At 36.0% G+C, this 15,394-nt stretch overlaps 1 protein-coding gene across 3 annotated transcripts in view; it reads left to right on the forward strand.

Moving 5' to 3' along the window:
* ARIH1 (ariadne RBR E3 ubiquitin protein ligase 1) overlaps positions 1-15,394 on the forward strand; it is a 106,895-nt gene that overhangs the window by 65,584 nt on the left and 25,917 nt on the right. For all 3 annotated transcript variants that reach the window (XM_055437118.2, XM_055437119.2, XM_055437120.2), the window contains 4 exons: positions 1,499-1,643; positions 9,419-9,511; positions 10,019-10,074; positions 14,884-14,950. In XM_055437118.2, the coding sequence (XP_055293093.1) occupies positions 1,499-1,643; positions 9,419-9,511; positions 10,019-10,074; positions 14,884-14,950 (361 nt within the window). The remainder of the gene's footprint in view (positions 1-1,498; positions 1,644-9,418; positions 9,512-10,018; positions 10,075-14,883; positions 14,951-15,394) is intronic.

Here is a 15,394-nt window from a genome sequence, read left to right on the forward strand (position 1 = left end):
GCCTGGAATATGAGATTATATCAAATGTGCACATCTATTTGTATTTGCATAGAATGCTGTCTAGACTGTTCACCGAAGTATTAGTTAGTTGTTAATTTTCAAGTTTTGGATGACTGGAGTTTGTGTTTTCTTGTGACCACAAAAAAATTTTTTTTTTTTAATAAAAAGCAAAGGTTTAATTATTATTTATTCATATTTAGTGTTTTCTTCATATGTTTCAACTTTTCAGATAAAACATATCTTAGGTGTTTTTCAAAGATAACTTCTGTAGAAAAACATTTGATTTATCTGCTCTATATATTTTGATTAGCTGAATCATCAGAGACAACTTCATATGTGTTCCCCTTTTATATTGATAATATGTTGACATTTTGATTGATAACATGACCATTTCATTGAAACATAATTGTAGTCAAAGCATTTATAAAAGGATATTTGTCTTTAGAGAGTGATGGTGGTTCTCATGAGTGATGTTCTGGAGATGCAGTAAATGCTTTGACACAATGCCTGAACAAGACTTTCATGAAAACTATTGGGAAACTCTTGAGTGTTGATTATTTTTTAACTTGAGAACCTCTTGTTTATGTATAAAGAACATTGTAGTTATTTAAACCTGTACTTAAGTTAAAAAGTAAATTGATCAGATTCCATGTTAACATTTTTGCTGATTAAATTGAAAGTTTTTTCTTTAATCTGTTGCTTTTCCGTTTAGAATATTAAGATATTTCAGGAGACCAAAGACCATGTCTTAACTGGATTAATGGGAAACATTGTGCTAAGTATTTACCCTATATTCTGTCAAGAAGTTTACAGTTTAGTTGAAACTTTCTAGTACTTGCCATACTATGCTCTTGGTATCTTAGTGAACTACTTCTGTAAATATAGATACATACTTTATATGAAAAAATCAATATGTAGATTATTTGATATTAAAACTTTTAAAGATATACTTTTTTGTTTCCTCCTTCTTCCCCTACCCTAATAAATTAAAATTTATTTTCAAAGAATATTTAGAAAGCAAGTCTTCTGTAGAAAGAGACACATGTAGTAGTTTCATTTTTAAATGATTTGTGGGATAAAGTATGCTTTGTAGGTAGTTTACTTGCTAATATATTTAAACTAGAACTAAAATTATTAATTCATTGGTATAAAATATAGCCTAGCCTATTAAAACACACTCTTCATAAGGTACTGTTAGAGATAATACAACTTATATTCTTAGATTTTAGTTGTAGTTCTGTTAATATACTAATATCTTAACTTCTCACGATAAAAACAGTAAAAAAATGTTAAAATAGCAAAAATTAGATCTGCTTACCTATACATATATTTCTGTTTGCTACAGTTTGTAGCCATACTACACATTTTCTCTGAGCAAGAAAGAATATGGTCTTGGTTTAATTCACTTCATTGCTTTTCCCTATAGAAAATCAGGTTTTTGAGAGCTCTAACAGTGTGCTGTTGCAGGGCTCTCATCCTTTCTGTTTAAATAATGCAGGTACTTTGATGGAAACCTGGAGAAGCTCTTTGCTGAGTGTCATGTAATTAATCCAAGTAAAAAGTCTCGAACACGCCAGATGAATACAAGGTCATCAGCACAGGATATGCCTTGTCAGATCTGCTACTTGAACTACCCTAACTCGGTGAGTATCTGGTAGTTTAAGGCCAGCACTGCTGACTCTACTTCTGAGGATAAATTGACTTTTCATTATTTCAACAAAGGCAGTTCTGGGAGTCTGGGATTGTAGCAAAGCAGTAACCTATCCATATATTAAGAATAAAGAAGAGTGAGAGCTTGTCTCTCAGCCCCTCCCCATCCCCATTCGCTTTTTAAAGCTGCAACTTGTCCAAGTTGTCATTACACACCTAAATCTTTTTTCTTTACCTCTATGGGAGAATTGTGTAATAGGTAGGCAGCAAATAGAATTATTTTTATCCAAATTAAAATAGATTTAAAACTAAGTTTTTAGAATATCCAAAACACTTAGAAAATGTCTTTAATGCTATTTCACTAGGGAGCTTTCAGGACTCTTCTTAACAAAAGATTTTCACACATACATATCCATTCCAACAGCGATTCTTTAGTACGTGTATACCTTGTAAAACCTATTGTATTTAGAGGATTTACATTGACTTATCTAGTGAAGAAATGTTATGCTTAAATAAACCCAGTCTTCCTATGAAAGCACTTTATTAGTAACCATAGGAAAATTACATTTGTGGCCAAAAAAATGTATTTAGTTACTCAGAATTCACCTCTTAAGATGTTTAAAGATATCTAAGGCTAATTTAATTCTACAATAATTATAACCATCTTGTTCATATTCTCTACTGTAATAGTTAAGCTGCTTTTTCTAGTAATTGGTATATACTAGATCTTTGTTGCCAGTATTGTATATTTTAACATGTTGAAGGTTTTTTATTAATCTTAGAATTTGACATGTGTACCTTTAAACATTCTCGTTTGAAGGAAATTAATTTGTTCCCACATACAAGCACTTAGAAGAGTTTTAAAAGAAAGTTAATTATATGCTCTTAGAGAAGTGGAAAATCAGAGTTAAAATAATTTAGTAGAAGCATTTCCCTGGTGGTCCAGTGCTTAAGACTTCTCATTCCCAGTGCGGGGGGCACAGGTTTGATCCCTAGTCAGGGAACTGAGTTTCCATATGCCACATAGTGTGGCCTTAAAAATAAATCAATTGATTAAATTTTAAATTTTCAGTCAAAGCAATTTAGTAGGTCAAAGACTAAATTGAATTTCCAGATTCTCAGTTCAGTTGCTCAGTCATGTCCGACTCTTTGCGACCCTATGAATCGCAGCACGCCAGGCCACCCTGTCCATCACCAACTCCTGGAGTTTACCCAAACTCATGTCCATCGAGTCGGTGATGCCATCCAGCCATCTCATCCTCTGTCGTCCCCTTCTCCTCCTGCCCTCAGTCTTTCCCAGCATCAGGGTCTTTTCCAATGAGTCAGCTCCTCGCATGAGGTGGCCAAAGTATTGGAGTTTTAGCTTCAGCATTGGTCCTTCCCATGAACACCCAGGACTGATCTCCTTTAGGGTGGACTGGTTGGATCTCCTTGCAGTCCAAGGGACTCTCAAGAGTCGTCTCCAACAAGTCATTCTTAATGTATTTTCAAATTAAAAAATTTTTTTTGTCCTTGCTATGTGGCGTGCAGGATCTTAGAAGGAAATGGCAACCCACTCCAGTGTTCTTGCTTGGAGAATCCCAGGGACAGCGGAGCCTGGTCGGCTGCCGTCCATGGGGTCGCACAGAGTCGGACATGACTGAAGCGACTTAGCAGCAGTAGCAGCATGTGGAGTGCAGGATCTTAGTTTCCCGACCAGGGATCAAATAAGTCCTTGTCCCCTACAGTGGAAACATGGAATTTTAACCTCTGGAGTGCCAGGGGAAGTACCCCATATTCTCAGTCACAGCTGTAACACTAGCTTTTTGGTTTTGGGTAATAAATGATTTAATCTGGCTGAGTCTCAGTTTTTTTTAACCTTTCAAATAAATCAGATATTGTTTCAGATCTCTGTCAGCCTGAAACTATATTCATTTCCCTCTACTTAAATCACAATCCTAATTTAAGTATTTAAAAAGAACAATCAGCACTGCTATTAAAAACACATTAGTTTTGTGTTTTGACCATTTTATTATCTTTCTTTAACAGATTTTTTTTGCCAGCTGACATTTGTATAGTGTATGTAGTTTATAAACAGTTCTGTGAGGTAATACTAAGACTCAAAAAGTTTGTTTCGGATTATATAGGGTTTCCTTATTCCTTGGCATTTCCCTTCCTGCTCTCTTACAGCCAGCTTCTCTTTAATATAAACCTTAAATGTATGTACTGAAGCTAGCTGCTCACAAGTATCTGCTATAACTTTCTCAGTGCCCTTGGTATTGTCTGACAGTCTGAACAAATTAGAATTGAAAATCATAAGTAGATATTTACAGTGTGGATTGTGCTATACTTATAACTGATAGTGGAGGAAACCATTTATTCAGCAGACTCAACACTATTCTAAATGTTAGAAACAGTGGAGAATAAAGGCATAATTTACAGGTTAATATAAGTAAAATAACATAGAAAAATGGTAAGAGCTTTGGTAGGTCATGGTACTGAGGGAACCTATTGGAGAGACACCTAACCCAGTTTTGGATCAGGGAGACTTCCCACTGACATTGACATTTGAATTAACCTCTGCAGGTGTGGTAGTTAGGGCAGCAGGGAGAAACCAGAGGAAGAAAATGCAATACCGAGACTGGTAAACAGTGCTAGCTTCAGAGAAAGTAATTGAAAGGTGAGTTTGGAATTAGCAACAAGAAGTTGACTGATGATCCTGAAAAGTAATTTGAAATATTATGGTAAGATGGGAAACCAAACTACATGAACTAAAGAGTCATTGACTTGAAGGTGGGAAAGGAAATGGAGGCAATAAACATTAATTACTCTTTCAAAGGAAATTTGGCTATGTAAGTGACAGGACAAGAAAGTAAACAGCAGCATTGGTTGGGCAAATAAGTTAAAAGTGGTATGGAAACTGTGCCAGATGTTAGGAAAAAGTAATCACGGTGAAACTAAGACTTCTTTTCTCACAGTTTTTGGGCTGATAAAAGATAATTTTAACCTTTTCAGTTTTGCAGGTGAATGTCACCTGAGATTCTTTATTCAGGCTTTATTAATTGGATGAATGGTTTCTTTACTTACATTATTTACCTAACTCCCATGTATCAATTTCCACTATTCTTCAAACACTGATAATTTACCTTTATTATTGTTTATCTTCAATACCTTTATCCTTCTAGAAAGCAACAGTAATATTATTTTCAATCAAAGCATAAGATTTAGCTCTACTAGGAAATACAGCTTGAGCTATCATATCTTTTTTATGAAGTAAATCATTTTATATTTTCTAAGAATAAAGTATTAAATAGATAAAAGCAAAATTGAAGATTGTGAGAGTTGCTACCCTCTTTTTGCTTTACCGTTGGACATGTATGTGTGATTTATTTTTCTAATTTATGTTGTTTAGTTATCTGTTTAATTTAAAAAGTTATTGGAAAGGGGAAAAAAACCTTTGTTTTGTCTTTTAATCTTATCTTAAAAGAGCCCTGGTATAAAAGTCCCCAAAAGTAGAGGTGTTACCTATAGAGATCATTGAGTAACCACTGTGACCTTTAATCTGTCAGTCTTCGAAAAAAAGAGGAAAGCACATGAGGGTGTGTTTGTGTTTTTAGGTTATGAATAAAACATTTTAGAATTACTGATAAGATTTTATTTGTTCTTTATAAGATGCCCCCTCATTATAATATCAAAAATCTAATAGCCTCCTTTAGTAATCTGGCAATAGGTTAGTGCCAGATCTCCTTCACTGTTTTGAGTAGTAATAAGAATAGATTCTTTTTATTTCTCAGATCTTTTGGTTTTGGATGAGAATATTGATTTCCCAAATATTTATCTTCACTTATTTTGTGACTCGGGTAGAATCTTTGTCACTCTCTGAATAGTAACATATTTTAACCTTGATATTTTCCATGTTATTTGGTCTGTAAAAGCAGTATCAGGACTCTGAACTTCTTCTTTCCCAGCTACTTTCTAAGTATATTTTATATAGTTGGTTTGCTATAATATTGTATCTTATTTGCATTTATATATCATAAGCAACGTCAGAAATTTGGTAAGCATATTTCAAATAACAGCTAATTAGAAAATGTTATAGAATTTAAAATGCCAGTTTAATAAGAGCCACAAAAAGAATAAAAGGGCTAAGAATAAACATGGCAAGAAATATGAAAGACCTATATGAAGGAAAGGGGAGATAAATGAGTGACAAGTATTTGGAAAGATAGAACATTAGTGAAATAAATCAAAGAGTAGATTGATGAGGGTAGAGAGGAAGCTAGTCTTATCAAATTCAGGAATAGGCAGTGTAGTAAAGTAGAATAGAGTCGAGTATTGTTTACTTGCTCAGTCATGTCCGACTCTTTGCCACCCCATGGACTGTAGCCTGCCAGGCTCCTCTGTCCATGGGATTTCCCAGGCAAGAACTGGAGTGGGTTACTGTTTCCTTCTCCAGGAAATCTTCGTGAATCAGGGATTAAACTTGGATCTCTTGAATTGGCAGGCGGATTCTATCAATGAGCCACCAGAGTCAAGTATATTTGTGGAGAATTTAATATACAACAGAGATGGCATTTCCTTTAAGGAGGGTTATTTAATAAATGGTGTTGGAACAACTCGATAGCCATCTGGAAACTTAGATTTCTGCCTTACTACTTATATCAAAATTAATTTAGGACTCTTCTGATGGTCAAGTAGTTAAGAATCTGCCTGCCAGTTTAGGGAACACGGATTTGATTCCTGGTCTGGGAAGATTCCACATGCTACGGGGCAGCTAAGCCTATGAGCTGTAACTACTGGAGCTCTCGCACCCTAGAACCTGTGCTCCACAACAAGAGAAGCCACTGCATTGAAAAGTCCATGTACTGCAACTGGAGAGTAGCCCTGGCTTGCTGCAACTAGAGATGCCTGTGCTCAGTGACGAAGACCCAGTGCAATGCCCCCCCGCAAAAAAAAACCACTTTTTTTTTTTTTTCAGATTTAAAAATTTATTTGCACATAATGAAACAACTAGTTTTTCCTTTGTATGTCTTTTTAGAAAATTTTTTTTGAAGGATGATTTCTTTACAGAATTTTGTTTTCTGTCAAACCTCAACATGAATCAGCCATATATATATCCCCTTCCATTTGAATCTCCCTCCCATCTCCTGCCCCATTCCACCCCTCTAGGTTGATACAGAGTCCCTATTTGAGTTTCTTGAGCCATACAGCAGATTCCTGTTAGCTGTCTATTTTACATATGGTAATGTAAGGTTCCATGTTACTCTTTCCATACATCTCTCCCTCTCCTTCCCTCTCCCCATGTCCATAAGTCTGTCACAACTTTTTTTTAACTTAAACTAATTTAGAGGCCATGGATTCTAAAGCTGATACATTTTGATATATATGAATAAAGAGCTTCTGCACAGCAGCGAAATGTATTGAAACTGGGAGAAAATATTTTCCACACTTATAAACAGTCAATTTTCTAAATAAGTAAAAAAACAAAACAAAATAGTAAAACATTTAGAAAAAATGCCCAGAGGAAAATTTGGCAAAATAGGTGAAGAAAATATACAAAAAAAGAAGTACACCGCCTTAGATCTTGTTTCAAATTTTTAAGCTTCACTCAAAAGAAGAAATTAAAATAGAAACTATTGGTAGTTAGTTCATTTTCACATGTTACTGGCAAAGATCAAGGAGTTTAAGTGTTTTGGCATGGGTGTGAGAAGGTTTTCTTCAATAGTGTAAATTGCAACAACCTCTTTGAACAAGCTCTTTGTAATAATCAAAATGTATACTGTTAGAATTTCACTTGTACAAAGTTTTCCTGATATTCATTTGATTACAAAGATAACAAAACCAAGATACAGAAGAAAGTTTGTGGTACTTCTACCATATTTTGGAAGTAGTGATTACTTCTGGGTAGAGAAGTAGAGGACAAGGTAGAGAAAGATGGAGATAAGGGAGACTTTTTTTAATGTAAACTCATATTGTTAAATAGTTGTCTTTAATTATAGCCTGTATTATATTAATTTAAAAAGAATTAGGTAATAAATATAGTAAAATATTTTTAAAGTAAAATATGATAACCATATTTGTCTTTTGAAAATGTAGTCCTCTACACTCTTAATATTACTTAAAGTACCTGCTTTTAATATCCCATTATAGAACATAATAAGGTTCATTTAACCAGCCATCAAATTGAAAGTATTTCTAATCATATAAGTAGTATAAGATTAGGCCAAAATGTTACTACTATTATTGTTATTATTCTACTATTCTGAAGAAGTATTTTGGTTTCCATAAGGTTTTATTTTCTAGGTTAGGTATATTCCAGTGCAGCTCCATGAAGTGTGGTATCTGTGTGACAGTTTAGAAATTGGGAGCTAGCCCTGGTAGTCCAGTGGTTAAGACTTGGTGCTTTCACTGCTGTGGGTCTGGGATCAATTCCTAGTCGGGGAACTAAGATCCTGCAAACCAAGCAAGCAGTATGGCCATAAAATAATAATAAAGTAGCAGCTTTATCGAGATGTAATTCACATACCATCAGTTCAGTTCAGTTCAGTTCAGTTGCTCAGTTGTGCCCGACTCTCCGTGACCCCATGAATCACAGCACGCCAGGCCTCCCTGTCCATCACCAACTCCCGGAGTTCGCTCAAACTCATGTCCATAGAGTCGGTGATGCCATCCAGCCATCTCATTCTCTGTCTTCCCCTTCTCCTCCTGCCCCCAACCTTTCCTAGCATCAGAGTCTTTTCCAGTGAGTCAGCTCGTCTCATGAGGTGGCCAAAGTATTGGAGTTTCAGCTTTAGCATCAGTCCTTCCAATGAACACCCAGGATTGATCTCCTTTAGAATGGACTGGTTGGATCTCCTTGCAGTACAAGGGACTCTCAAGATACAACTTACTTATTTAAAATGGTCTTAAGCATAGTCACAGAGTTGTGTAGCCATCATCACAATTCATTTTCGAACATTTCAATAATCCCCCAAAGACCATTACCCTTTTATAGTCACTTCCCATTCCCCTCAAGCTTGTTAGCCTTAGGCAACCACAAATCTACAAGTGAAATCAAACAATATATGGTGTTTTGTGATTCGTTTATTAGCATGTTTTTCAGGGTTTGTCCACATGTAGTATGTGCTTTACTGCTTTTTATGGCTGAATAATTTTCTGTTACATGGATATTCCACATTTTGCTTATTTATCAGTTGATGGACATTGGAGTTGTTTCCACTTTGGAGTTATTGTGGTTAATGCTGCTGTGAACATTTGTGTACAGGTTTTTATGTGGGTATATACCTAGCAGTGGAGTTGCTGAATCATTTGTTAATAACTTTTAATTTCTTGAGAAACTACCAATGTTTTCCAAAATTCCTATACATTCCCACTAGCAGTGCTTGAGGGTTCTGATTTCTCCATATCCTTGTCAGCACTTTTATTGTGTCTTTTTGATTATTACTGTCCTAGTGGGTGTGAAGTGGTGTCTCATTGTGGCTTTGATTTACCTTTTCCTGATGATTAAGGGTATTGAGCATCTTTTCATATGCTTATTGGTACAAACTTGTGTGCCTTTCCTAAAAATTATAAATATCTAATATAGATTCATCTCTCATTGTTTTGTGTTTAATGAATTTGTGTGTATAGATTTTGCCACTTAGACATTCGTTTTAGGAGCCTATTTAGTCCTGTCAAATTGGACATTTTAGCCACTACGAGAAACATGATCTGATTGATTCTTATTGAGTCACTATAGTGATTCTTCTGATAATTTCTTTTGAAAGTTCATATATTATTTTTGTTGCAGTATTTCACTGGCCTTGAATGTGGACATAAGTTTTGTATGCAGTGCTGGAGTGAATATTTAACTACCAAAATAATGGAAGAAGGCATGGGACAGGTAAAGATGCCAATTTGTTCTTGAGTTTTTGTTGAATTTCTTTTTAAGTGTTTAGACTGTTATACAAATATAAGCAGGTAAAGCATTCTGGGTTGTGAATTACATGTGGCTCTTTTTTCTAGGTTAAAACAACTAAAAGATAATTGAGATTTTTTTTTTTTTTCTATTTACAATGTGATATTCCAGTTAAAAACCCAGTGCAGGTAATGTTTTCTCAGCAGGCATTAACATTTGTATTTATCAGGCTAAATTTGTTGAGAATTTTTGTTGTATCTCTTGCCTTTGCCAGTTAAGTTTAATATTGAAAAACCAGTTGTTTGGGTTAGCAATTTTAGTTGCTTTATAGTGACAAATATTCACATACAGGTTTCCTTTAAAAGACAGGAAATGATTAAGGTCCTATAAATGTTAAGGTATCCTCAGAACCTAGCAAAGTTCTTGGCAGTGGTAAACATTCAGTAAATATTTGTTAAATGAAGACATAGTTTAAATTTCGATCTTTTCCAGACTATTTCGTGTCCTGCTCATGGTTGTGATATCTTAGTGGATGACAACACAGTTATGTAAGTACTTTTGATAGATTCTGCATGTTGAATATATATTAGTTGATTAAGCCAAATTAATTTTTGCTCAACACCACACCAGAGGTGAACGTTTAAAGTCTGGAGAGACTTTCTAACCTCCATTCCTTTGTAGTACACAAGCCTGTTTGTAGCCTGGTTAAATGCCCAGTCAGTATTTTGTTAAGTTGGCAATGCATGATAGCTAGATTTCAGTGAACCTTGTAGTTGGAGAATAGGTTATGTCAGTGTGTCAGCTGATCTTCTGAGAAGCAGAGCCAGGACATAGTTAAAAGAGAAGGCGCTTTATTACAGATAGCATCTATGTAGGATAAGTAGAAATAGGAGGAGTAGACAGACATGATATAATTCTGACACCTGTTGAGAAGGAAGGAAGAAGAATTCAGTAGGAAGAGACTTAAGACTGTGTGCAGCTGTGAGAGTCTCTATCAGCCCTATTGGGAACTCCAGTGCATAGATTTCCCACAGAGGAATCCTTCAGGCAGCAGAAATGGCCAGGCCCTGGTACCAACGTCATGCTTAGTCTCTCACTGGGAGCTCAGCAGAGGGGATGTGGCCTCATCTGGAACACTGCTACGAATCTCAAAGGCACTGCAGCTGGAGGCTGTTGGCTAACTACTAGCTTTGTGAAAGGTTCCCTTTTGAAGGAGAGAAACTTGAAGAATAATTAGCTCCTGTACATGGGATAAAATCCGGAGTTGCTTAATTTCTGAGTCAGTGCTGTTTTTATAACCTCAGGAAGCCTAATTGATTTTAATCTAGGAAGATAAATAGATTGAGGGCCTGAATAATCCACAGACAAATTTTATAATTAGTCCTGGATAATTGCCTGTATAGAAAGGTATGTCTGCCTTTAAGCACTGGGATTTGAGAGTAATAAGAGTAAAAGCATCCATGGATTTTAGTGAGCAAATTCTTAACCTAATGAAGCCATAAATTGACTTAACCAGCACAGTTTATAAAGCCACCGATTCCACTTTATTAATCCCAATCTACTTTGGTTTACTAAAATACATTTACTCTTGGTCAGCTTGTCTTTCAGTAAATCTTATTTCCATTAACCATGTATGGTCTTAAAGTACCACCATCCTTCCAGTTGTCTTTATCTTGTCCTTTGATTCTTTAATTCTTTGTATTCTTTCATCAGTACAGGTCACTGTATCTTTTCATTCATTCCACAAACATTTACTGGGAGCCTGTTTTATTAGCACATATACACAGGAGAACAAATTAAGATACATTTCCTTTCCTCAAGAGGTTCCTAATAATAAATGCATAGTTTACATTTGATGCATGCATGTTTGCCAAATCGTTCCAGTTGTGTCCAACTTTTTATGACCCTATGGACTGTACACCTCCAGGCTCCTCTGTCCATGGGGTTTCCCAGGCAAGAATCCTAGAATAGGTTGCCATCGTTTTCTCCAGGGGATCTTCCCGACTCAGGGATTGAACCCCTGTCTGTTGTGTCTCCTGCATTAGCAGGCAGGTTCTTTACCACCACTGCCACCTGGGAAGCCCATTTTATGTGTAAATGTATGTATAAAGTACAGTTACAGAGAAACACATTACCTAAAGCATTAAGGCATCTTAGGGAGAGATTTCAAGGATTAAAATTTTTGTGTGGAGGGTAATAGTCCATGAACTTCTCTTTTATGTATTCTGTCATGGCTAAAGCACAGAGTAGCAGATTACTAGAGATGAGGATGAAAAGAGTTTGACAGTTTGAGTTTTGTCATATAAGGTTATTAGGACTGATGAGATTTGCATTTTAAGAAATAGCCTAGGTAGTTAAAAGGAGGTTAGTGTGGAGTGGGGAGGCATTTGGGCAGTGAGATGTGGTTAGAAGATTATTGTTTATCACGCCTGGTTAAATAAATAAATGTAAATCAACATTAGATATTCTGACATTAAGCATCTTTTTATGTTTATTTGGCTGCATCTTAGCTGTGGCACATGGGATCTTCGTTGCAGTGATGCGGGATCTTTCGCTGTGGCACTTGGACTCTCTAGTTGTGTATGGCATAGGCTTAGTTGCTCCATGGCATGTGGGATCTTAGTTTGCTTACTGGGGATCGTCGAACTTGTGTCCCCTCCGTTGAAGGCTGATTCTTAACCACTGGACCACCAGGGAAGCCCCTTAATTATTTTTTCATTAAAAAAAAAAAAAAAGTTATTTGGCTGTGCTGGGTCTTAGTTGCAGCATGTGGGATCTAGTTCCCTCACCAGGGATCAAACCAGTGTCGCCTGCTTTGGAAACATGGAGTCTTAGCCACTGGACCACTGGGGAAGTCCCATTATTTTTTAAATGATGTAAATTTCTCATAACATAATATTCACCTTATTAACTGAAGGACACAGTTCAGTGGCTTTTTGAATACTTAACGTGATGTTGTGTAACCATCACCACTGTCTAATTCCAGAACATTTTCATCACCCCCAAAAGAAATTCCATATCCACTAAACAATTACTCTTGAGCCCCTCCACTCCCTGGACTCTGACAACCACTCATCTTTGTTGTCTGCATGGATTTGCTTACTCTGGACATTTCATTTGAATGGAGTCATACAGTATATGAACTTTTGTGAATGACTTCCTTCACTTAACATGATGTTTTCAAAGTTCATTCATGCTGTAGCGTGTATAAGGACATCATTCCTTTTTATGGCTAAATAATATTCCACTATGGCTATTCCATATTTTAGTTCTCCATCAGTTCTTGGACATTTGAGTTATTTTTACTTTTTGTAGAAATCTTTGTTACTATTTGAATATTTGTGTGCAAGGTTTTTATTGAACACCTGTTTTTAATTCTCTTGAATGTATATACCTTGGAGTGGAATTAATTGTTGAGTCATATGGTAATTTTGTGTTTCTCGTTTTGAGGAACAGCCTTGTGCACTAATTACTTTTATCCCTCAGTTTCAGCATGTGCAAAATCTGGAGGTTTACTCATTTGAAAAGTACTTACTAAATACTTTCCACAGGCCAGGCAGTGTACTGGACATAAGAGATCCTTTCATGGAGCTTATTGTTTGGTTGAGAATAGGGAATTACAGGGATTATTATTTGGTTGAGAATAAGGAGGCAGATATTAAAGAATGATTATATGATAGCTGTCTGATGAAAATTATGACATATTCTGTAAAGAAGTGTATAATTTGACATGAGAACTGAAAGGGAGTGGTCTACATCTAGACTGGTATGGTGAATTGTCAGACAGGGCCTCTTTGAGTGAGTAACAGTACATCTTAACTGAGTGAAATAATAATGATGGTGATGAATTCAGCTTCATATGATATTTATTGAGTGCTTACTATTTGCCAGGCACTGTGCTAGTCTCCCAGCTCTATTTCTGCTATCCATTTTACAGATTAGTAAACTGAAAAATGGGCTTCCCAGGTAGCTCAGTGGTAAAAGTCCACCTGTCCAAGCAGGAGATTGGGATTTGATCCATGGGTTGGGAAGATCCTCTGGAGAAGGAAATGGCAGCCCACTCTAGTATTCTTGCCTGGAAAATCCCATGGTCAGAGGACCCTGGCAGGCTGTAGTCCATGGGGTATCAAAGGGTTGGACATGACTCAGCAACTAAAATAACAACAAAACCGAAAAGTGGAAGTCAAAGGACTTAACCTTCAGTTCATAATTTGAGAAGCCAGTATTCTAACCTAGGCTGTCCCACCTCAGAGCCCCACTAGGATAATCTTTTGTTTGCTTTCCAAGGGAAGTGAAAGTGAAGTCGCTCAGTCGTGTCCGACTCTTTGCAATCCCATGGACTGTAGTCTACCAGGCTTCTCTGTCCATGGGATTTTCCAGGCAAGAGTACTGGAGTGGGTTGCCATGCCCTCTTCCATGGGATCTTCCCAACCCAGGGATTGAACTGAGGTCTCCTGCATTGCAGGCAGTTTCTTTATTGTCTAAGCCACCAGGAAAGCCTTGAGGAAGGGTGGTGCTTACTATTTTGAAAGAGTGCAGATGTGAGAGGAGTACACTGAGGAGTGCACAGGACAGGGTGGGGCTCTTTTGGAAGGGGAGTGCTATAAGAGAAGTGAGTGGGATAAGAAACTCAAAATGAGATTGGACTTTACATTTTTTGGATACTGTTCTTAATAGCTTCTTTGGTGGTTACTTTCTCTGCTTTAATACCATTTTCCTATAATACCCACAGGCATGTATAACTAGTGAAAATTAAACTTGAAAGTTCTTCACTTGCATGAGTTCCCTTGAGTTCAAGAAATTCTTGCGAATTATAGTATTCCAGGTGAATAAGGAAAGCCAGGTTGCAATTAGTAAGCATTTCTAATAAATTGCCAAAAGATTTCAGAAGAAGGAGTCTATCAGAATTACATGTGGCAAAACCTATATCCATCTCTGAATATTCCTGTCAAGATCCTTTTATTTCACACACTGATTTTAGGGGAGGAGATCTTAGGAAAGGTGGCCGAGAATTGCTGTCTTAAGGCAAGATATGAGAGTCAGAAGACTCTGAAAGGGGCCTAAATTTGGCGATAGTTGGTAAGTCATTAGACTACAACACAAATACCAGTTGGGTAAAAATAGAATATTTAGAGTATAAGAACCAGGGGGGAACATCTACCAAAATAAGACTATAGAAACTTTGAAATTATTGTTTTGATTCCTACAGTTATATATGTTGACAGTTTATATATATTTTAGTACTTTCGGTTTAAAGCAGTTTTCATACCAGAGCATTGAAATTTTATTTTATGAATGTGGAAAATACCCTTAGCTGAAAACCTCCTAATAAACTATTTTTTTTTTCTCACTTTCAGGCGCCTGATCACAGATTCAAAAGTTAAATTAAAGTATCAGCATTTGATAACAAATAGCTTTGTAGAGGTAAGTGATTTCTCATAAGTTTTCATTCTTTAATAAAAGAAATTCTGTTTATTAATAGAAGTAATTAGTTTGTCTTACGTTAGAAACACCTTTATTATAACTTCAGTTATTGTCTTTTTATGAAAGCATACCAAAATACCTTTATTATCAAAATAATATGACAAATCAATAAATTGATGTCTTTTCATAGATCTTAAGCTTTGATAAAATTATTTTGATAGTCTTTATCCTTAGCAGAGAACTGTAGCTGATTCTTAGTGATGTCATGTTTAATCATGTTTGATACATTAGCCCTGCTGTGTATCTCTGCTTGTTTTACCTTCCTTCCATTACCAGTAAACTTTGTTAAAAAAGAATTGTGTAGTGGTTTTTATTTGTTGTATCAAATATGGCTTAACAGAAAAGAAATTGTCAAACCACGGCCAGCCTGCTTTTTGTAAATAA

The sequence above is a fragment of the Moschus berezovskii genome, chromosome 9 (genome assembly GCF_049115385.1).
Source record: "Moschus berezovskii isolate FMDL1 chromosome 9, NW_MosBer_1.0, whole genome shotgun sequence".
Classification (NCBI taxonomy): Eukaryota; Metazoa; Chordata; class Mammalia; order Artiodactyla; family Moschidae; genus Moschus; species Moschus berezovskii.